The sequence below is a fragment of the Hydra vulgaris genome, chromosome 11, assembly GCF_038396675.1.
Source record: "Hydra vulgaris chromosome 11, alternate assembly HydraT2T_AEP".
NCBI classification, from domain to species: domain Eukaryota; kingdom Metazoa; phylum Cnidaria; class Hydrozoa; order Anthoathecata; family Hydridae; genus Hydra; species Hydra vulgaris.
In genome coordinates, this window is record NC_088930.1 from 673,376 (window position 1) to 699,464 (window position 26,089).

General features: G+C 30.2%; 1 protein-coding gene across 1 annotated transcript in view; it reads right to left on the bottom strand.

Annotated features, from left to right (window-relative positions):
* Window positions 1–26,089, bottom strand: part of LOC136087324 (uncharacterized) — a 184,821-nt gene that overhangs the window by 136,585 nt on the left and 22,147 nt on the right. The window contains exon 3 of the mRNA XM_065809750.1: window positions 4,089–4,197. Within this exon, the coding sequence (XP_065665822.1) occupies window positions 4,089–4,197 (109 nt within the window). The remainder of the gene's footprint in view (window positions 1–4,088; window positions 4,198–26,089) is intronic.

Here is a 26,089-nt window from a genome sequence, read left to right on the forward strand (position 1 = left end):
TGCCCCCCCCCCTCCCTCCAAAATTAAGCAATTATGAGTACTCAAGATTATTTTTAAAGCAATAAAAATAATCGAGAAAAATTTAGCATTTCTTAGCTATATAATAATATTAGAAATTGTTAATATTGCCCCTGTTATATCTGGGCCCGTCGCTACTGTCTATCATCAAACGTTTTTAGGAATTAGCCGGAGCAAGAAGTAAAAAATAACTGTTTTTACAGAGCCTCGTTTACAAATTCACCAAGAGCCCTGTTTACAAATTGTCTGTGTTTAATACAAAAAGCAAAATATACACATACAATAGATAAAGATTTAACTTTTGAACCTTTTAGGAATCAAGACCAACTTTTTGAACTAAGTATCTGATGGTAAAGGATGATTTTAAGAAAATGTTACATTTTATGAAGCAGTTTGTACGCCTGCAAACAAGATTTATCTTAAAAGTAATGCATATTGAACCACACATGCAGATTATGATTTGCTGCCTTGTGTCTCATGAAGCTCTTTATTTTTAATTTCATTTTAAATGGTATGGTGATTTTTGATGTAAAGTTTCTCGTAAAAGCAGGATTCTTAAATGGTTTTAAATCTGGTAAAAATGATTTTTTATGCTCACAAAAAGTTCACAAGAACACTTGGAAAAAACAGGCTTATTATGCTTTTTTAGTGTGCATTAATCGCATATAGTTATATATTCATCTTTAAAATGAAGCTAACATTAAACCAAATGTCTTGTCAGAATCCAATCTGAGCCATTAACAAATTGTTTAAAAATTAAAAATTTATCTGAAGTTGATTTAGGTTATGTCTGGATAACTCAAATGATGCAACTTGCTGTACACTTTGGTGTCATCATATGTATAAGCAGTGAGTCACACATACACACATTGTTTCTTGGTGTGTGTGTGTGTGTGTGTTTGTGTGTGTGTACATCATATACATGTATATATATATGAGTGTGTGTGTGTGTGTGTATGTATATACATACACACACACACACACACACACACACATACACACTCATGTGGGTGTGTATGTGTTTGTGTGCGTGTTTGTGTGTGTATATGTAAATATGTGTGTTTATGTCTATAAATTTTTTTGCAAAACACTAATAAATTTCAAATCTTGTGTAAAAGGTATGTCATATAGTATGTGTGAGTACAATCAATAATGTGTTGAGTTAGATTTGATGAAAGATTTGTTGAAGCTTTTATTCATCATAAAACTTGTTTTTTCATAGAATTTCATAACATTACTATCCCAGGTTTAAACGAAAAAAAATTTTATACAGGCCAGTATATAAATTATATTGAGTGCCAGTTTTCATTATTTATGCTAACAATAAACATTGTTAGGTAAAAACATTAATAGATGTTAATTGGGTGAAAGTTGTCAATTTGTATAATTGACTTAAAAGACTTAATCCAAAAACACATGGAAAATCCATAGTTGTTTCAAGTATGCAAAACTAGCAATAGTACAACATGTTATGTTACGTCAATCATGCTTAGTGCCTCTGGTAAAATTATCTCTGGTTTCGTTTATAAAGCTGACCATTTATGGAGAACAAAAACAGAAAGTGAATAGACAACAAGTTAGACAAAAGAACCGAAAGCGGACTACCTAATGTACAACACTATTAAAGTACAGAACAATCAAAGGACGGTTTTTAATGTTTTATTTTTAAATTGTAGGAACGTTCCTATTAGCTATAACCTAAGCAATCTTCATAGTGAAAAGGTAATTGGATCTACTTAAGAAAATAGTATATTGTTGCGATAAAACAGTATCTTGTTCTACAACTGGTAACTCATTTATTACAATCTCCTGATGTTGCATTTTATGGACCTTTTAAAAAGTATTGGAGAAAAATAATTGATCAATCAAAAACTTTTTGTTCAAAAAAATACAGACAATTACAAAAAATAAATCTCCTTTGTACTTCATTTACTTATAAACATTATATTTTCAGATCAAAAAGTAATCAGCAACTTAGTGGCTTAGATATTTTGAAAGAAATTTGTACCATCTTCAATCATAAGTACCATATTCAAACTTAAGTGCTATCTTTAATCATTTGCCAGCTGGTAGTTGTAATTTTAGTACACAAGCAGTAATCAATGTACTTCAACAATTGTTTTATGTTGATGTCAAGGAAAAAGCAGGCTTAAAGGGAAAAAAAGTTTACTTTTGACCCTGTTAAAAGTATTTATTTTGAGGATTTTGCGGCAAAATATAAAGATGTTCTACTTGCATAGCCTCTAAGTGAAACTGATGTAAATGAGACTTTTTTTATGCTAGTCCACTTAAAACATAGCCATTAAAACAAAATAAAATACTAAATGGGTGTTTCCCAGACAACGAGGAAACAACGAAAGTTTTTACAACGTAAGTTCTTATATGGCACAACGCAAGTTGAGCCAATCTAAATTTTGTAAATTTATTCCGTTGGGCCATCATTTAGCCAATATTTTTTTTCGGCGTACTATTTGAATTATTCAAATCTGTTTTTCGCAAATATTGTAATATGTTGGGCCAACATTTGGCCAATCTAGTATGGGCTCAATATTTTGCTATAAAAACCTGTTCTTTCACTAAGCCCTAGCTCTGTTGAGTCAATATTTGGCCAATGTAGTTGCCGATAATTTTATTGCTACATTTTTAAAACTTTTTGCATAACATTTTTAAAAAGTAGTATCGCTTTACAAAATAAAGAAAGGTTTTGATACGCAATTTATATATGCTAATCCTAAGCACTAATTTTTCAAGAAAACATAAATAAATGTTTTTATATGAGGAAAGGCCGTAGTTGTAATTTACACCTGGAGTCTTTCAAAAAAAACCTTTCTTTTCTATATAAATCAACCTAGAAGTTTTTAAACGCTAAGAACTAAAATTTTTTAAATGAATGTTCAAAAGACTCCACGTTCCATTAGATTCCTCATCCTTTTTTTAATATATACGGATAATTTTATAAAAATTTGATAATTTTCAGTACTTAGGAAACCTTATCTCCAAAAGCTTCGTTCTAAAAAAACGTTTCCGCTTTAAGTTTTTTTCTCAAAAATGGTTTCAGAATAAGGATAATATCTAAGTGAATTCATAAAAATCATAAAAATAGTACTTTCTATATATGGCTGGAAAGAGGTTGAGTAGCACTACTTGATGCAAAAAACCTCAAGGTGCTTGCTTAACTAAACAAAAAGATATAAGAGACTAAAGTTTATGAAAATTACGTGTTTTTAGTCAAACGTCAAATATTTTTCGTTGAGACGTGGAATCGCTATCAAAGGACCGCTATCAAAACCCCTGTTTACAGTAGGGACAAAAATATAGTAAGCCTCAATAAAGACGAAGATAATGTTTTTAAAAAGAAATGCGAAAAGTTGTTTTTTGACTTTGAATTCATTCTTGTTAAGCGCATTTGTTTACTTTTAATTATCTGATGTATCTCTGGCTAGGTTAGTTTCTGTAGTAGATGATAGTGCGCTGATAGCGCACTATCTTCTTTACTCTAACAGTACAAATACTGCTTTGTCTTGCTTTACTAAGTCGCTTTTTTCTTGTCAAAATTAGCCATACTTAAGACTAAAATCTGTTCCAAAAGAGACAAGTTTGTTTTGAAATAATATTAAACTTTTTTTTCTGTAATTTGTTTCAATTAAATTAAATCTAATAAATGTTTTAGTTTAACAGAAACCTTTATTTAAGTTGCATTATTTATCGACAATTAGTAAGAGACTTTATTTTTGGATATTTTAAAGTAGTTGATACGCCTAACAAATAAACTTAATATTTCATATTTCAGTAGTACCAAGTATGACTAATAAATAAAAAGAAATTTAAAACATAATATGTTTTTTTTCCTATCATCGCAGTAAACGATAATGAGAAATTTTTTATTTTTTTTATTTTGTTACATTTTAAATTGAAAATTGATTTCATATAAATATATTGGCAAAAGACAAAACCTAGTTGAAAGGTAGTTAAAGTTAAACAATAGATATAAATAAGATGAAAAACCTTATTGAAGTAATTGATACGCCTAAAGAAAAGTAGGAAATAAAACTTTCCTTTTGAAATCTTACCGCCTACTTTACTATCCATTGTAGGAAGATCAGGTTTATTCAAAAATTCTGTAACATCATTTTTAAAATTTCCAATTTTCTCTGTATTTACCGACAATGATGCTGCTTTCTAAAAAAATGTAACTTACAGTATTAACGCTTTTTTAAAGTATATATATATATATATATATATATATATATATATATATATATATATATATATATATATATATATATATATATATATATATATATATATATATACATATATATATATATACATATATATATATATATATATATATATATATATATATATATTTATATATATATATATATATATATATATATATATATATATATATAAATCAACTTAAAGTGAACATATAGATATGAAAAATCCATTCTCAAGAGAAGTAATTAGTGCTTATCATCAAATTAAAATCCATTTAAATAATTTGTTTTGTTAAATTGTTATAATTACCTGTAAGAGTATCTATGGCTCAGATTCTATAACTTTTGGGAAAACTTCTGTTATTGTTAAATGTCTAAAATGGGTCACTTTTCAAAAGTATATTTAAAGTCTCAACAATCCGTATTAACTGACTGATTAGCCAAATCTGACTTCACACCAAAAAAATTATTTTTAGCCGAAACGCAGTGGTTTGGGCACTTGCCTCAGAAACAAGGGATCCCTGCTTGAAAGCCAGTACTTGGCATGTTTTACAACAACAATGAAGAATGTGGTATAAACTTTTTAAGTGAATTCTCTTCAGTTTTAATTTTGTTATCTCACTTGTTACGTTATAGCAAACTGTGTGGTTTTATTGTGAGTTGATAGTTATTTACAGGAAAAATCTAGTCACTTTATATGAAGGGTTCAGCTAACTTTATATGAAGGTGGTCTACTCACACTTTTAAAATTTTCCCAATAATCACAGCCAACAATACATTGAGTATGTAGTTTGTTGTGGAAAAAGTGCTAAACCCCGAAATGCGTCCATACAGTGCTGCTACCTATACTCATATTTACTTTAACGGAAAAATAACATTTACATTGTGGAAAAATTGTCCATCCCACAATCAACACGGCGAAAATGAACAGCTCAAATTTGAAAGACTTTCTAATAAAAAGTGATTGGTTGTTCAGATGCAGATTACAACCCGTCTTTTACGGATGTTAGTGAAAGTATGTTTATAGTTAATGAAGCATCAAGATAAACTTTTCATTGAGTTTATCATACAATAATACAGTTTCTAGCCTCATTGTTCTTTAGGCAGATTTTCCTCTTTTAGTTTTTTTAAAACTAAAATGCACTTTTTGATGCAGATTCGAATAATATGAATCAATATGTTGAAGAAAACGCAAGACCTTTAACAATATTAGAAGGAGTTGATGTGGTGTTTGATGTAATGTCTTAAAATGAGTTGAGGAGTTGATGTAATGTCTTAAAATAAATAGGCCTTCAAAATTATTTTTTTAGTCCCTATTGTTATGGCCTCAGACCGCTTGTTTACATCAGTTCTAGGTCTAGCGCTAGACTAGCTAGGGTCATTTAGTTTGTTATATTAAAAATTATTCTATAATTAAAGCTTTATTTTCATTGCACATACAAGTGTTAACCTAATTGGAGAAGTAGGAGAGGACAAGACCGTGTCCCAGAAGATACAAGAAACCTAGTCTCTTTTGAGAAGAAAAAAGAGAGACAGACTTAGTCGTAAGCAAGTTGCCCATCCAGAACTAAACAAAATAAAAGTAATGATAAAGACACCGAATATCTTCAAAGATTTATTTGCTTACTTCCAACGTACCAATCCCACTATAGCCGAAAAGTCAACCAGTAAAAACTTGTCTGCTACAACTTTACGAACGTCGACAGTGTGCAAGAACTGTGTTTGTAATTTGCAATAAAAATGGTCACACCCAACTTTCACTTTTTCATTTTAACACTTATCAATACAAAGTTCAATTTATATTTTTACTACCTTCAATTAAATACATGTCAAAAATGTGATGTATTTAAGAGCAAGATTAAGTGTCATTCGTAGGATAAAAAAAAGAATACTGTTAGGAGATACCTTACTATTCATTAAAACATGGCTGAAAAGGCAAAAATAAATGAAAGATAATACACTGGATCCACATACAAATTCAAACAAGAGACTATTGGTTTTTGACTGACAAAAAACTCTACAGACATCAGTACTTAGTTCAGGAATGGCCTACTATAAAGGAAAATGTGGACTTCTTGGAAATTAAATATGAAAAATCTTGGAATCTACAATAAAAACTTAAATACAGATATTATTTATGTATAGAGTGAGGAACAAGCATTTAGTGGTACTCAAGAGATAAGTTCGTGTATGATACCGAAACTGTGATTCATTTAAAATTGTATAGCGATAGTTGCGGTGGACAAACCGTAGTTTAAAAATGGCTCTTATGTTACAATATACTTTTCATAAATTGCCATCTCTCAAAACTATTGAACAGAAATTTATCGAGCCAGGGCAATGTTTTTCCTAAAAACATGCCCTGGCTCGATAAATTTCTGGACGTGCAGAACTTTGGTGTGATGGAAAAAGTAAAAAAAATGAAGGACCAAATATTATATATATATATATATATATATATATATATATATATATATATATATATATATATATATATATATATATATATATATATATATATATATATATATATATATATATATATATAAATATATATATATATATAAAGTTTATTGTTAGAATAAGGAAGACCCATAAATATCTCAGTTCAAAATTATTGGAGAGCGAGATATATATAAGAAAGAAAGAAATAAATGGCGAAAAAGTTTGCTGGCTAAAAGCATACTGGATAAAATTGGAAAAAGGATCACTACGCTCATTCCCAATGAAGCAAACGCATATAAAAAGTGACTCATTAATGTTGCTGGACATAATAATGAGAAATCTTGGACGGCCATCAGGCACCATCAATTTTGAACTTGAGCCCTTGTATCCCAATGGTAGAAAACTCACAAAAAAAAAGCTGCGTTATTTAAGCTCAAAAAAAAATTTTTTGAGCTTAAATAATTCACACCGCCTGTCCATTACTCCTATTACTTTGCTCTTAAAGGTGATTAGGAGGAAACTGATTTGGGTTTAACTGAAGATTCTGGTGACGAAGCCACAAATTAGTGTATATTGCATATACAGAAGATTTATTAATAAATCATAGATACGTCATTTGTTTAGCCTAACCAATACTATAAACAATAATTTTAAAAGCTTGAAGAGACAAAGTCGCCTAACCTTTTTTTTATTGCAAAACACAGTTATTTGGTGTCCTAATTTTTAAGAAAATATAACATTGTACTTTCGTCTTTATGATAAATACTTCTTTTACCTTTTGATAATTATATTTTTTCAAGTTTTTTTTTTCAAAATCCATAAATTATTTTCCTTTTAAATAAAAATGAAGTATTTGTGGCTTAGAAAACCTTTTCCATTGAGCCCCTCATATATGTCTATAAGTATTGTAAATTTCGGTAACTTGCACAAAAGTTGACGTTTTTCAATATTTGAAAATTTGTTTAAAGCATCTCTAATGTTTATAAAAAGTTGCCAAAAACTTTATATGACTATATAGCAACTTTTTTAAACCGTTGATTTTGTTTTTTTTATAAAAAAAGAAGTATTTTTAAAAAGCAGATTGCAACTTGCCTAACTTTGCACATCATTATAAAAATTTAAAAAACTTTACGAACCTTATAAATTGGAAATTCTTTTATTATAAAACTTAGTAATAAGTAAGAGAAAACTTAACCATAAAAAGTATATCAATTTTACTTCAGTTTATAATTATTATTTCAGTTAATTAATTTATTATGCTAAAAAAAAACTATAATAAACACAATTGCATTAAAAACTAGCACAAATTTAAGCTTTTCATCGTCTTTATTTTTTATTTTATACAAAAATTAAAGACTTTTTTTAAATAAAAACTAACAAAATATACTTCAAGTGCCTCAATTAAAGTTTAATTGAGGTACTTTGTAAAGTTTCCTTCTAACTAACTAATAATCGTCTTAAAGACGACTTAAAGTCGTTATGACACATTAGTCTTATAGACGCCATAAATTGATCTAAAACGAAACACTGAAAGACGTTTTTTTCGAAGACGTTTTAAAGTTATCTTATTTAAGACCTTTTAACTTTGCAACACGTCAACTTTACAACACGTCTTAAAATTGCCTTAAGAAGACATCTTGAAGAGTTTTAGCTTAGACCAGAAAAAGATGTATTTAGCGCAAAATTCCAAACAAGTTTAAAACGTATTCAAGACAAATTTCAAGAAAAGTTTATGACGTCTTTAAGATGAATTTTTTTGTTTTAAAAGACAGATTTCAAAGTTAACTAACAGTTGCAATTACTTTTGAATCATTGCTCAGGTATGTATTTTGACTCTAATTCCATGTTTTCTTATGCAAGTAAATGACTATAACTGTGCCTGCAAGTCAGAAAATAATTATTAACTGCTTTTTCTTAATGTTGTCCCTAGTTTATTTGGTGTTTATTTTCAAGCTTCTTCTAACACAAACTTGTTTAATTTTCAACAACTTCTTAAATAATCTTATCTTAAATCACGAAATATTTTTAACTAAAGTATTATTTAGTTTAAAAATTAAAATGTCTTGATGAATGCAATTTTGTTTTGCAATAGCGTTCTGTGTGTTTATAAAAAGATTTTTTTTTCTGTAGGGCAAGTTTTTACGGGAACAGAAGCAAAAGAATTTTTTGAAAACGCAAAAATTACCAATTGATGTCACTTGAAATATATATTATTGCATTAAATTGATAATTATCAATTATTGATTAATAATTTCTGACGCTTTTTGAGAAAAGAACACTGTTTTAAGAATTCCACGTAATTGATATGTTATAATTATCAATTTTGTGTTATTGTAAAAACAATTTTAACCGGACTTAAAGGCATTTTAAACTGGATGTTTTAGAAGACGTATTTTTACAAAGATTTTCATTTTTAATGCGCGCCTATTCATTTTTATGTGCGTGTTTATTCATTCTTATATGCGACTTTATTCATTCTAATACGGGCGTTTATATGCAAGTCAACCACCCATAAAATCTCTTATATAGTTTTATGTAAACTTTATATATAAGCTTTTATGTTTTTAAATAATATATAATAATTTTATATAATATATAATAGTTTATATAACATTTATATAAACTTTTATATTTTCAGATAGATTTATTTAAAGTATAAATTAGGTTGTTACCACTGCTATTTATTTAAAAAATGGTTGCCGAGCCAGCGCTGGATTTATGTAACTACGCATATGGTTGTAAAATGGAACTTAGTTAAACTCTGTAGTATCTATAATATTTTTAAGTTTCCTGATTCCCCATTTGTATTTCGAGTCCTTTCTCCTTGTTTGGAAGTATGCTTGAAAGAAGAAGAAAAAATTATTCTATTGGATTAAGATTTGGCGTGTATGCTGGCAGATACTTAATAGCTATCCCATGAGAGGCTAGTGTTTGCCTAACAGAAAGACTCCAGAGGAATTCCAAAGAGGAATTTACAATTTTCCATAACAAACACCGGTGCTTCCGCATCTGCATTCCTAATCGCTGGTGCCAACAGTGTAGTAATGAAAGTACAAAATGAATCTGTATTCCAGTTTTTATTTCATAAGGTAGCACTCCGATTGTTAAAACAGCACAAATCAAACTAACATTCTTGCCACGATTTGCAGACGACTGTAAAATTGCAAACCCAACCCTTAGCGAATAATCATATGTGCTGTTAGTTTTGCACGTTAAATCTAGTTTCATCCAAATAAATATATTTCATTCGAAATTCCCTTAACTTTGAAAATGCGTAGCGTGCATTAATAAATCGTGTTGAGTTTTGTTCTTATGGCAGATGCACAACACGCTTTCTTGATAAATCTGAGCGCTTAAGTTTTCTTGAAATAGTGGGCTGAGACGTATTGAAGCCTGCTGCAGAAAGATTTTCTTTCATTGCTTCTTGCGTACAAAGATTGTTTTCTTGTACGCAGAGGTCAATAATATTTTTTATTTGAGCGTTTAAAGGTCTTTTACCTCGTTTTTTATCAGAAAACGACTTGAATGCAGTCATGTCGTTGAATTCTCCTCTGCTAAATTTAACAACAAGATTTTGAACTGTGTGCATAGATAGATTAAGAGAAATGGAAAAGTTTGATGCGGATTCATTTCTTTCAACTAAATGATTAAGCATTTCAAAGTGCTATTTTCTATTATTTTTCCTTGTTTTATGATTTGCACAGCTTTTTTCTCTTCCATCCATAGGGTAAATATTTAAGTGTTGATAATAATTATAAATAATAAAATTTAAATCTAGATAAATGAATACTTAGATAAATAATAATTTAATCGATCAATAAATATAATAACAAAATTAAACAAAAAATTAATATTAAATTAAATAAACCATCATCAAATGTAAAAAGTTTTTGTCTTAAGTAATCTTAACCTCGTTTTTCAGGAAACAAGAACAATTTGTTTTAAAAAAACAGTAATCGTGGCAAGAATGTTAGTTTAATTTGTGCTGTTTCAACAATGGAAGTGGTTCCTTATGAAATAAAACTGGAATGCAGAATCATCTCATGGCATAGGTATTAAGTATTTGCCAGCATAAACACCACAGCTTAATCTAATAGAAGAATTTTTTCTTCTTCTTTCAAGCATACTTACATACAGGGAGAAAGGCCTCGAAATACGGATAGGGGAATCAGGAAACTTAAAAATACTATCGATACAACAGAGTTTAACTTAGTTCCATTTTACAACCATATGTGTAGTTACATAAATCCAGCGCTGGCTCGGCAACAATTTATTTAATAAATAGCAGTGGCAACAACCTAATTTATATTTTAAATAAATCGATATAAAAACATAAAAGCTTATAAAAAAGTTTACATAAAATTATATAAGAGATTTTATGGGTGGTTGACTCGCATATAAACGCGCATATAAGAATGAATAAATGCGTATATAAGAATGAATAAACGCGCATATAAGAATAAATAAATGCCTATATAAGAATGAATAAGTACGCACATAAGAATGAATAAATGCGCATATAAGAATGAATAAATGCACATAAAAGAATGAATAAACGCGCATGTAAGAATGAATAAACACGTATATGAAAAAGGAATAGTCGCGCATTTAAAAATGAATAAAGATGCAAGATGTGTTAAAGATTGTTTTAAACAAGTTATAAAACATGTCTGACACTTGTTGTTTTTAATAAAGATGTCTTTAATACGACATAAACAAAGACGCCTAAAATACCTCTGTGAAAAATCTTTTAAACAACTTTAAGGACCGTCTTTAACTGGCTAAAGACGACTGGACAAGTTGTCTTTAGCCAGTTAAAGACGTTAAAAGAAGATAAGTTAAAGTCGTCTTAAGAACGTGTTATGTTGGGTGGGTTAATTTTTTAAATTTTTATGGGATTCTTTAATGCAAAAAAAAAACTATTCTATTCATAGAAAACATCTGCCTGTGTGTCAAACCAATTTCATGCTTTTGTTTAAGATATTGCCTCAAAATGGTGCAATATCAAGCTAATTTTTTTACCAATGGCTTGATAAAAGCACTGTTTTCCTTGACAATTTTAATTTGTTCAAGAAAAAGTTCACTTTTTAAGTTTGTTGTGTTTACTTTCATAAGTAAACACAACAAACTCATTTTTCTTTTTTTGCACAGATCTCCAGGTTTGTAAGATTAGTTTTTATATTGTTTCTTTTTTGCTGACTAGTTTGTTTTCTATACTACTTAATGATTTTGAGCTCGAACTGTGGTCATGGTAGTTTTCTAGATCTTTGTCAGATTGATATTTTGACTTAACACAATTCTTTATTATGTTCATTTTCTATTTTGAAAGGTTCTTTGAGACATTATCATCTCTCATCAAATAATTTTAAATCTTCGATGCTAATACTTTTACTTGCAAATGCAGAAAACTTCTTTTTTCGTTCATTAGTTTTTACAGATTGCAAAGATTTATATTTGCCTTTTAAAAACATCTTAAAGCTGTCTTCTAGAGTTTCTTTATCATGCGATTCTTTTTTTTTAAATTGTGTTAAAACGTTATTGATATTTTTTTTCTTTAAATTTTTATTTTTGGTGCTTCAAGAAGTCCAAACGGTCTTATCACAGGACACCATGGCAGAACATTAAACTTGGAAGTTCACATCTCCTTTTTTACTAATGTTGCAAGACTTGTCCAGAGCTGGGGTTTGAACCACGGATCTTTAGTTTCATAGGCAAGCAGGCTAACACTGCGCTACGGCTGCTCATTTACTAGGTAAACACCCCGTTTTCTAAAACCCGATTGTAAATTGTTAACCAGATTTGACTCAGTGACAAAATTTTTAACTGTGATAATTATAAACCAAGATGTTTTGAAAGGTTTTGAAAAAGCCACATTTAGAGATTTAGTAATGCGTGTGCTGTTAGGTGGCAGGCAAACACACTTTGCTTCATTTTCTTTGCAGGCATTAATCACTCTTAAAGAGGTATGAGAAGTTAAGTTATCGTCTAACAAAACTTTAATTCCTGATTTCTTTTTAATGAAGGTAAAATTATGAAAAAAAAAAACTCGACAAGCTATTCCATCAAACCAACCAGTTTTAATTTTGAATATCTGACTCCTTTAGGACCTCCAATACACCAAGTTGACTAAAGAATTGTAGCTTTTTATGTTTTTTTATTATTATTATTAAAAATATTATTTTTTATTATTTGTAGGATACTTTTTGCCTCGTTTCAACGAGCCGAGGATGTCAGTCAAATTTGTTTTATCATAGTTATATGTGGTGCCCGGAAGTACAACTTGCACAGCTTGAGATGGAAGCTGAAGATATTCTTTTAAAGTTCCATTAATGGTTGCTCGAATTATTTTAAATATTTGGAAAATCTTATTTGTAAACTCTAGATGTCTTTGTAAAAATGTGTTAACTAAATAAGGCCTAGGAAAAGGTTTAGGCTATATACCTTTTTTCCCAAGCTAAAGAGATAATTATTCATAATATGTCGTAAACTCTTTACTGATTGGAAACCCAAAGCCACTCAGTTGAACGGTACATTTTGCAAAAGCAGTTTTCTCAAAATTTTAGGATAAATGTGGTTTACCACGCTTTAAGTTATGTATACCATTCAGTTTTTAACAAATTGTTATACGTAAAACATTAAAAATATACTATACAACATAAATAACTTGAAAAGCTTATATAACTTTAATCCAAAACCATAATGAACACGTTAAGCAGTTAATTCATCTTTGGGTTCAATCTATTCTTCTGCACAAAATAAAGTTAAAGAATAAAATTTTGTTGCTTTTTCCTATGTTAACATAAAATTACTTATGTTTGTAAAAATCAAGTTAAAACTATTATTTAAGAAAGAACAAAAACAAAAAAAGAAAAAAATGAGAAATCCCGTATTAAAACAAATACAAATGCAATGCAAATTCCTAACTGCTAGAAAGTAATGCATCTTAGACATGTTGTTGCTCAAAGTTACCCGCGGTTGTGCAAAGTGATTACTGATTTTTATGGTATATCAAAACCGTCATTACAAAAACAGAAGTCGAGTAGAAATTTTTCAAAAAAACCAGGGTTTGCACCTTTGATCAGCAAATTTCCTTAAATTTGTCACAAATTTTTAAAGATATGAGTTAGGAAAGACTGAATTTTTTTGAAAAACTTATTTTTCTTTCAAGATTTACAGCAACATGAGGTTTGTTAGATTTTGACCAAAATATGAGGTGGAGAAAGTGCCAAAAATGTGTCAGTTAAATATTACCTTTAAAAGGTGCTTTCAGCAAGGTTTCGATTTTAAAATTTAGTACAAAAATAGTTTAAAACCTTCTGAATCTTAAAACGGTTGTCGTGAGTTCTTCAAGGCAATAGAATATATTTTATTTTAGGATCCACAAAACGCACTTACTAATAACAATGAAATGAAGGATTGTCTTCTTTTTTTTTTTTTTTTAACTTCTTCAAAGAAAAAAAAAAAGAAAAAAAGTTGTCAATGCTCTATTTCATTGTTAAGTTTGAGGCCACTACAATAAAAGAGGCTATTCATATTTTTTTTTTATTATTTCTTTTTATTTTATTATTTTATTCTATTTTATTCTATATTATTTTTTATTCTATTTTTTTTATTGTGGCTACAACCCTCTTTCAACTTTTTAACTCCGAAACACGAACCTTGTCAAATACACCGCTGTGTGGAGAAACAAGTTCAGCGCGGTACTACCAGAGACGCGGTTGGGATCGAACTCTGAGCAAACTAATTTTGTAATGGCCTTATACTTTGTCGAGTAGTTATTGCTGTTTTTGTTTTTTAAATTTTCTGAAGAAATTGAATAAAAAAAACATTTTTTTGTAAAAAATTACCAAATGCATTTTGATATTGAACTAAATACAATTGTATTTTTTTTAAACTAAATTAGAGTTAGTTGATTTAAAAAAACAGTATGTAAATTGTGTGGTTTAAAATTTATTTGGAGCATACTTTGTAATAACAAAGTTATTACAAAGTATGCTCCAATATTTTTTTGAATTATGAATTTGTTACTTGTTTTCATTAATTATGCCAGTAAATTAAACAATATTATGTTACCCTATTTTTAATAATAATTTTGCTGTAATAAAGTAGTTAATATTTCATCGATAGAATAAATAATAAAATGACAAATGTACATAACAAATAATACCATACCAAGAAGTTGTTTAAAGTATTTTCTTTTTTGATTTAGGAAATGTTTATTGTTTCATAATTGATAATATATTTAATACTGCAATAATTAAAAATGTAATTATCTTTTCTCTGCAGCATCTCAACGTACAATTACAATGCATACTGTGCTAGAGGTTGAAACTGTAGGTTTAAATCTTATACCTGGAAAAAAATTGTGTCTAACCTGTGGAAGTAAAGTTGTGAAATGTTTATCAAAATATATGAGTGAAAGTAAAAATGACGAAGATTAATTTGAAGATTTGTTAATGAAACATACGTACAAGAAAAAATGAGGGTGTAGATACACAGCTGCTGGAGTGTCTCCTATTAAGATCAAAGGATTGCATAAGTCAGGTAAAATCGGAGAAGTTAAATGAAAATTGACAGTATTATTAACCTCTAATTAAAAAAATGTAGCCTCTATCCTTAATATATATCAGAAAATTGTTTTGAAGAACAATCAAGTTTTGGAAATGTTTATATTAAAAAGAAGACTTATTTGATAACATGATGGACTGTTAACAAACGAAATTGCAGAGTCTACACCAACATCTAATAATATTCAGCTGACATCGATTGCTCCAAATGACTGGCAAAGAAATTTTTTTTTGAAATATTGCATGTAACAGGCTATGTAGCTTGAACTGACTGTAAGTTACCATTTAAAAAAAGGTATTTTAGCTATCCCTTATCTGAAATTAGGAAAACCACTTCCTGATATAACAGCCCAACTGGTCAAGTCTTTCTGCAAAGATGATGAACATAGTCGTATATTGGTCTTCAATTAAACTTTTCTTCTGTTGAGTCTTATCTCTTGCAAAGTTCACCAGACCTAATTGTTCTTTGTGAGACTAATTTGATTTCAGCTGTGTCATCTTGTGATCTTAGTGTTGATGGTTATCTTCTTTTAATTTGTAAAGACTCCAATAGTCACATGCTTGGCCAAGGCATTTACATTCATAAGAATTCATCAATTTGTTGGGAAGCTAGGTTTAATCCGCAGACTAATCTTTTGTATGCATTTGTTTAGCATCACTTCACTCTATCGCCATTCTCTTTGTTCTATATCGCTCTCCTTCATCTCAAGACTGCACTCTTTCTAATGTTATTTCTGATCATATTGACGAAACCCTCTCTCTTTATCCATTAGCCAATATTGTTGTTGTAAATGACTTTAATGCTCATCACACTGAATGGCTCTAGTGTCAGTGACTCTGCAGGCATTAAAGCCCATAACTTTTGCCTTTCTTAATTCCTAGCTCAAATAGTCAACTTTCCAACTTGCTTTCCAGACCACCCAAATCATTTACCTTTTCTTTTGTCTTGTTTTTGAACCTAGTCAGAGCTCAGTTTCTCCCCATTCACCCTTAGGTGCGTCTGATTACAGTTTAATCTCTCTAAAACTATTATCTCAACCTTCTTTATTATCTAAATTTGTAAGAGACATTGTATCTCTTACAACAACGTTAAAGCTGACTGGGACTCTTCCCATGTTTTGCTTTGCAATGGCTCTTAGGTAGAAGTCTTTCGACTTTTTGTTGGAAAATGTGCTTCTTACATATGTTTTTTTATATACATTCTTTACTTGGTGGATTTAGGCTGGCATGAAATCTTTTATTCCCTCTCGACAATTCCAGGTAAAGTTTCACTCTTCTCTATGGTTTTCCATACATTGTGCTGCTGCAATTGCGAATCGAAACTGTTACTTTCATCTATCCGTAAAACAATTCTCCAGGAAACAGACGTCTGTTTATTATTACTATTACTTATTACTAGAAACCATTGTAAATAGGTTTTGTCTAACACCAAAGCCCGCTTTTCTTTAGTCGTGAAATCTCGTATTTCATCACAAAAATTAGGCTCTTGTGACTTCTGGAGAATTTTTCATAGTATCAATAATAAGAGCAAATCTGTAATTTCACATCTCTTGAATGGTTCAGGACTTGTTACTTCACCTAAAGACAAAGCTGAATTGTTTGCTAAGAACTTTTCATCAGTATAAACTCTTGATTCCACTAGTTGCGTTCTACTGATATAGTCGTCAAACAGGTTGATCCATTGCTTAACATTCGTATCACTCCAGCTTCTGCATCAAAAGTGATTTCGTGCTTCACGAAATCATTTTTGATGCAGAAGATCACTTCTGCAAGACAACAAACTTGTCTTGCAGAAGTGATCTTCGGAGCTGTCATCAATACTTTTAAAACTATTTAACAAGTGTTTATCAGAGCCTTGTTTTTCGGCATGCTGGTAAGCGGCATCTGTTATCCCTATTTTAGAAATTCTGAAGAACAATCTGATCTGTCTAACTACCGTTCCATTAGTCTTATTCCTATCATAAACATGTTTTTGAGTTTTTAATTAACAAACACTTAATCTCTCATCTTAAATCTATCAACTTACTTTCTGATCATCAATAAGTTTTATTGTGCAATAGATAAAAATGGTGAGGTTAAGGCCATTGCTCTTGATATTTCTAAAGCATTTAATAGAGTTTGGCATGCTGGTCCGTAAGCTTTGTTTTTACGGTTTATCTGGTAACATCTATAGGATTATTGAATTCTTCCTTTCCAATCGTGGTATAAAAGTTGTCCTCAATGGACAGCTCGCTACTTTTTATTCTGTAACTTTAGGGGTTCCTCGAGGTTTAATCTGTAGACCTATACTCTTTTTAATTTACATTAACAATCTTCCAGATATTCTCACATCTAAGGTGGCATTGTTTGCTAATGATACTAGCGTTTATTCTTGTCATGATAAGGAGTCAACACTCGCTGATTGCTTGGAGGTGGCATTTGACCTTGAAAAAAATACTGATGCAGCATGGGGCTCACAGTGGCTGGTAAACTTTATTTTAAAACTCAATTTTTTTTTCAGCCAACCGTTATTGCAATAATTTAGAACTTCCAATACTTATGACTGGTGATGTATTCGATGAGTCATCTTCCCTTCATCTTCTAGGATTAACTCTTACTTCCAATCTTTTTTAGAAACCATATGCCTAATCCGTTACAAAATTAAAATCTTTAAAGGTTGCATCTCTTTATCGAGCTTGACACTTCCTTACTCCGGATTCTTTTCTCTATATCTATAAATCTCAAATCCAGTCTTGTATGGAATACTGTTGCCATATCTGGGGCGGATCTTCTGTTGATGCGCTTCCTCTTTTAGGCAAGGTGCAAAAATGCATTGTAAACATAGTTGGATCTGCTCTAGCAGCCAACCTCCAGCAATTATCACATCATCGTAATGTTGCTTCTTTTTTACTTTTCTACAAATACTATAATAGACACTGCTCTAAAGAGCTAGCATCTCTTGTGCCATCAACTAAAATTACTTTTTCTGAGACTGTTGCTAAGTACTCTAAAAACTCTTATTTTTCTAGTTTTTTTCCTCGAACTTCAGTTCTATGGAATTTGTCTCCTTCATCTTGCTTACCTGATTTATATATTTTGCATTCCTTTTAGTAGTCTGTCAATCGTTATCTTGCTCTGCAATCTCCATTTTTTCTGTCCCAAAAACTTCCAGCTCTAATTAGTAATTGGTAGCAGCCTTGTTGGAAGCAAACATGTTGAAAAAAAAAAAAAGATTTAGTTTTTTGTCACATTCACAAATATTATTATGTATTATTTTTGTATAGTGTTTTAAAGACAAAAAATATCAAATAACAAGTATATGGTCATAAACATATTTTTCTTATTTTTATGTATACCGAAATGCAAATAAAATCATACATTAGGAAATACCACTCACCACTTAAACCAGTTTTAAGTATAGTACTACTTAAAAAACATATTGATACATGATATTGAAGACATTTTAATAACTAAAAGTGAACTTATTTATAACGTCAACTTGGCGATAGCATAGGTATAGCGAGCGAGACCACAGTCTCGAGTTCAATAAACACCAATATGCCAAGCTAGTAACAGGATAAGTCAATTTAAAAAAATTTTGAAAACAAATAATTATAGTCACTACTCTTAAAAAACTAACAAACGAAAAATCTCAAAAAAACAGCGAAAGAAGTGCTTTCCACGAAGTACTTTTTAAAATGTCTATATTGAGCTTCACAATATTTTACCGCAAAATTGTCAACAATAATTACATTAGTAACAGATAAAAAAAAGCGCCTTTTTACCTTCTATTAAAAACCCATTTTATCTTCTTTTAATTTCCAAAACTTGTGGAAATTTCTGACTTTATAATTTTGGAAAGAATTTGAAAGAAAAGAAAATCAATGCCTTCATTTGTTCAGAGTTGCAGAGTTATATATAACTCGTGGAGTTCAATTTTTATATATATATATATATATATATATATATATATATAAGGTAAGTGTGGGTATTAAGGCCCGGCGGGTAATAAGGCCCACTAATCCAAACTTAGGGAAAAATAAATTGTGAAACTTTTTTTCGACATTAAAATATTAGAGTTATCTGGTTTTATCACTGGCAGCAAAAAAAAATCAGCATTTCTTTACATTTTCATTTTTTTAGGTGGGCCTTAATACCCATACTTACCTTATATATATATATATATATATATATATATATATATATATATATATATATATATATATATATATATATATATATATATATATATATATATATATATATATATATATATATATATATATATATATATATATAACTATTCGGAACATGTTTTATAAGCCCTTGCAAGATTAACTTTAAAATTCCTTTTTATAATATATGGTGATGCACACAGTTGTGGTTTTACAAGTACGGTCGTTATTGTATTTTTGCGGTTTGTAGAGAATTCATATTTGAAAGTGATTTGAAAAGTTGATTTGTTAAAATGCACACGTCTAAAAAATTAAGTTGATATAGATTATTTTGTTACTCACTTGTGTATTAAACTAGGGTTAGGACTATTGTAATTGTATTGAAAAAAATAACATTAAAAATAATTATTGTTATTATATTAACTTAATTTTGAAACAATAACAATACTTGTGATTTACAACTATTGTAATTCTGTAATACAATAACAATAAATATTGTATTGCAATTCATCTTCATAAAACAATAACAATATCTGAAAAAAAAATATATTGTAATGACCCACTACAAAAACAATAAATATTGTATTGTAATTCGTTATTGTAATACAATAACAATATATTGTTATTGTAATAAAAAAAATTTTTTTAGTGTCAAAATTTAATTAATGTTTTAATAGTCCAGTTGCCGACTATATACTCTTGTACCCTTGAAATAGGGTACAACTAATATTTAATGATTGATTCTATTTTACTAAAACATAATGGGAGGGGGTGCCAGAATGGTAAATTGGGCAAGTTTAAATATTGAAAATCAAAGTTAACGGGATCAAAAAAAAGGAAACCACCATTTTTCTGCAAATGAAAGGGATTCGGCAGATCTAAGATAGCGATTCAACATAAAATACATCCTGAAAAAGGTAAAATAAACAATAAAAATGAAGTGAATAGTTTTCTTTAAGTTTAAAAATTACAGAATATTTTACAATAATAAACTACAGACTGCTCATCGAATTGCCCACAAATGCAAAGTCCATTTACTTTCGCGTTCGGCGCATATAAATATTCCCAGTGGGCACGGAACGTAAAAAAGACACCTTTTAAACATCTTTGGACGTCTTTTTAACGTTTAAAAGACGTCTTCTTTAGGTCCCGTGCCTACTGGGTAAACACAATGAAAACTGGCTTTATTAATCAGTCTATGCAATGTTTTGATGCTCGACTCTTTCTTGCTGTTTTTTTCAGATGATTCTTTAAAGAATCAAAATCACTGTCTTTAGAAATGTAAAAGTGATGTCTTTAGAAAACAAAAGTGAAATTAGTTCTTCCACGATCATACGTAATACTCTAATACTGTGCCGAAACGTTTTTCCAGCCAACATAGCTCTAACACCTGTAATCGCAATTTTCAATACACCTTCCAGAACATGAAATTAATGTACGAACACAATTAACAATTGCCTAATTTTTTTCAACTGTTTTAGCTACTAGCTTTTCCACACACAATAGCATTACCAACGTAGTCAAAAAGATTAAAAATTGAATTTCTGCGGCTTTTTGTACCACTATGGTTCAAGTATGTAGCATACAACTCTAAAAAATTCCACATACGACTACGATTACTGTTCATAGTAGAGATTACAACAGTAAAACTTTATCCTCTTTAATTAAAACACTAACAACTCCTTTGTTCTGTGCACTTTTAACATTTCGAGCGGTCATAAAGTGTGTGTAGCATGTAGAGTAGCGCATGCTAGCTTCGAATAATTTAATGCGCAAACAAAATAAATAAATTAAAAGCTACTCTGTTTTTATTTGGTACGGATTAATTATCAAAAGAACATTTGCAAACGTATGCCTTACATAATAGTACCAATAAAATACCACAATGAGCGGAAACTAAAAACCTTATTGCTGCGAAATTATCCTGAATTAGCAATAAAAAATTCGGGAAATTTCTAATAAAACTATTTATAAGTAAAGTCTTGTATTGTAAAAAGAGTATACCAAATCTTCTATAGAATTTCATTAATTATATTAGCTGTAATTTATATAATATATTATCAAATAAAATCTTCTTAAATATTTTGTGGTTCATTCTCGGGTACAACCGATTTTACCCGATTTAAAAAATATTTTATGTTGAATTGCTATCTACTTAGTATTTGCACAATAAACGTTTAATTAACTAAAATTTTAAACTTTGATAAGTCTAAAATTATATTTTAACTTTAATTTTAGACAGCCTTATTCTTTCCAGCCGACTAGTACAAATTAGGTTTTTTATTGTTTTATAGTCATGGTTTTTTATTATGTAATAAATAATTCTTCCGCGGAAGAATTGACACGGAGTTCCGTGTCAAGACAATATTAAAGCGTATCAATATTAAAACGTGACTAGTAAAACATTCTGAGTTGCCTAAGTCAAAAGAAAATTTCAATTTTTAAAAGATTCATAATCAAATGCAGTAAAAAGGTAAGTTTTATGATTAATTTTTTTTTAGCTTGTGAAAGAAATGTTTCTTCACAGTGTTAAGCCTGAAGTCTTAAATTTCAAAAGCGCAAATTTTAAGAGAGTGCTTGTTTTAAAAGTTTGTGCTTTTTTCGCAAAAATTGTTTGGCTCAATTTTTTTCTCAAAAAAGAAGTTTCACACAACTTTTACAACTACACACTCTAAGTTTGTAAAGATAAAAATGTAAAAAACCAGCAAAAAAATGTTTACAATTTAAATTTATTTTCACTCTTTTAGATTTTGCATCTAGTATCAGGCTCATTTTTTGCCTTAGGATCACAGGTTGAACCACAAATTGGCAGGTAAAGCTTTTTTGTTTGTTTTTTTCTTTTTTTTGAATAAATATGATTTATAACCCAGAGTACTTTTTTTAAATAGGCTCCAAGCAGTAATTAAAATTGTTTTGTTAATCTTCAAGTTATATTATAAGATTGTAAAATGGGGATCCTAAAGTAGACTAAGTAATACTTGCTATATAGTTGGTATTGTTACTTTTCGAGCTTGCAAATGATTTCTTTTAAAATTGCAGAAACTAGTCTCACACCTGGTCGCAAAAGGCAAAAACTCTGGTGGAATAACTTTGAAGATGTTGAACCGACTTCAAAAAATGTTTCACAAGTCAAATGCAAGTTATGTCCAAATGCCGTCTCTAACAGAATTGCTAGACCAAATCCGTCTGCAACTGAGGTCACACCTCAAGCGCAAACACAAAACTGTGTATAATGAAGTTTTGCGGCAGGAGGAAGAAATAAAGTCTCAACAAGTCACTTCTGGGGAAAGGCCTGAGTTTTTGGCATCAATAGAAGGTAATCATTTTTTAATACTTAATGATTCTGAGAACTTGTAAAACTGCTTTTAGGAGTTGAACCTCTTGTGATAACACCAATTAAAAATATATCTACGAACTAGAGATGGTAGTTACTTTCAATTGCGCGGGAAATTCAGAAAGCCAACACATTTTCTAAAGCTGAAGTCGCAAGATCCTATGCAATTAAGATTTGACTATGAAGTGTGTCTAGGCCTTGCAAACTCAAATGTTTCATTTCACTTTATGGAACTCCCATCGACTCAACGTATGTTTCAAGCAATTTATCCACAGGTATATAAGAGTTCTATTCCAATATTTATACTAACAACTACCCGAGTAAAGTAAGCTTCAAAGCCAGGTGTTATTGTGATTTAAAATATTTTAAATTATTTTTAGTACACATTTCGTTCTGCAAAGACGTACGCTCAGAATAAACTTCCCATTGTATACGAGGCTGCCAAAAAAGCTGTGAAAGACATCGTTTTTTCCGAGATCAAAATGGTTATGCGCATTGGTTTCACCACTGATGGATGGTCTTCTCCAGCATGTGACAATTATAATTCCATCACAGTCCATTACATCAACAACAACTACCAAATACGGAGATTTTTGTGGTGTTGTGAGCCAACTTATGTCCCACAGACTGCTGAAAACTTACAAAAAATGTTCTCGAAGTAAGTACTTAATGCAATGATTTTGGGCAAAATTTAAATGGTATTGGTTATATCAGTAAAAAGTATTTTATTTTATTTTTTGATTTCTTTTAAGTAAGTTATAATTAACTAAAAAATTGGGATACTTCACTGCATTGGTAAATTTTCTGTCAAATTCCAATTAAAAAAAGTTTTTTGGCAACTTTTAATGTTGATCATTTGATGGAAACTATAGTTTTTTTTTTCTCTTCTCTTCATTTTTTGCCGTATAAAAATATAAATACAACCAATATTTCCAATTTACAGATGACCGGGGCAAGAAAAAGACACATTTTGTCTTATCGCCAAGCCCCGAGATTGATTCCGTAAAAAATAATTAATTTCGTAAAGAGTATATAAATGTTACCAATATATAAAATAAGACTTTATTTTTAAAAAGATAAAACAAAAACAAAAAGTTACAGGGTCATAAAGAATTTTTTTTATTTTTAAATTTAAAAATTTAAAAACTTGAAAAAAATTTCATTTAAAGTAATAAAATAATCAATAAAAAGTAAAATAACAAATTCTTACAAATAAATAAGTATATAAAGATTAATATAAATTTGCACAAAGTAAAACTTGCAATAAAATAAAAAAATAAAAAAAAAGGCTTTTAACAACTTTTTTTTTTTAATTAATTAAGATTAAATACTAAAATTATTAATAAAACACATAATTGAGAAGAAATTGAACCTTTCCTATTAAAAAATATATATATATATTTATATGTATCAGGTAACCAAAAAAGTTCGTGCGGTTTTTCCGTATATAATAAAAACACACAAAACGACAAAAGTAAGTACATTTATTCATCAAAATAGTCACCATTAGCATCTAAAACCTTTTCCCAACGTAAAACAAGCTTATTTATTCCACTTCTAAAAAATTCTCGGTCCTTTGAGTCTATAAAAGCTTTCAACTCCATTTCAACCGCGTCCTGGTCTCGGAACTGCTGTCCTTTTAAATGATTTCCCAGGGAAAGGAAAAAATGGAAATCAGTAGGGGAGAGGTCTGGCGAGTATGGTGGATGAGGCAAACTCTCCCAACCAAGGCTTTGGAGCTTGTCCTGAGTCACGCGAGCGGTGTGCGGTCTCGCGTTGTCGTGGAGAAGCAGAACTCCTCTCCTGTGCACCAGTGCAGGCTGCTTTACAAGCAACAGGTCGTGAACTCGTTGCAGCTGTGCTGAGTAGACCAGTCCAGTAATGGTTTGGCCTGTTGGGAGCAGCTCGTAATGCACCACACCAGCTGTAGTCCACCAAATGCAGAGCAAAACCTTCCGCTCGTGGAGATTGGGCTTGGGTGTCTTTGGGATGGGGTCATCGGGGGACAACCAATGGTAGCAACGCTTGGTATTGTTGTGCACAATCCATTTTTCGTCGCATGTCAATAAACGATCAAGAAAAGGCTCAACATTGTGGCGTGATAAGAGTGATGTGCAGATCGTAAGCCGTTGCTTCTTGTTGTCGATCGACAATTTGTGCGGAACCCACCGACTCAGCTTCCACGCTTTCCCAATCGCATGCAGATGCAGGCGGATGGTTTCAACACTCACAGCAAACCTCACTGCAAGTTCTTGGCAAGTTTGGCTGGAGTCAGACTCGATAGCGTCCTTCAGTTCATCCTCATCAACCAACAATGGGCGTCCAGAACGCGGCAGGTCTTCGATGGACTCATCTCCCGAAGAGAATCGCTGAAACCACTTCTGTGCTGTGCGTTCACTTACTGTACCTTCTCCAAATGCTGTGCAGATGTTTTTGGCAGCTTGTGTTGCATTCCTTCCAAGTTTGAACTCGTAAATTAAGCAAGATCGAATAATCGTTGGTTGGGTTGCCATCCTTTCTTTACACAAAACCTTTCCTGTAAGCTCGTTACAAGCCTACACTATATATGCAGCAACTGCGCGTGACACACGCGTTCTATTACGCAACAAAGCTACTTGCCTTGTGCGATGTGGGTGTTGTAAAAAATGCTAAAAACAATTCAATTATCAAAAACCGCACGAACTTTTTTGGTTACCTAATATTTAAGTATGCTTCAACCAAATCCATAAAAGGGTTGACAAAGACAAACTTTAAACTAAATTGAAAAAACTTATCTGTGTCATCCGAAAAAGTCAAGCACTCCATCACTAACTAGGAGCATTTGCTTCAATTTTGCTTTAAACTCGTCAAGAGTTTCAAGAGTTTTAAGTTTATTAGATAGGATTTTATTCCATACTTTTGGTCCTCTAATGGATAATGAAAACTCAGTTGTGGCATAAACACTTTTGGGCTGAATATAGGTGTTGTTTGAGTATCTGGTTAAGTATCTATGTTTATTTATTTTGAATAACGAATTTAAAATGTTTAGTGTTGTTCTTTTATTAACTTGATACATGAAAATTAAAAGATGAAAAATATTTATTTGGTAGACATTGAGTATATTCAGCTTTATAAATAGTTCTTTGGAGTGAGTAAAACGGCCTACATTAGATATTATAGATAGTTATAGTAGGATATATAGACTTTGGTATTCACAATGCAGTGGCATAGCGAGGATCATAAGTGCCCGTGTCCAAAATAGCAAAAAACGGTCTTTTCATAACAAAAAATAAATTTTTTCTAGAAAAAAGCTTTTTATTAAAAGACGAGCAGTTTTTTTTGGCGCCCCTTTAATCGTTTGCGCTCTCA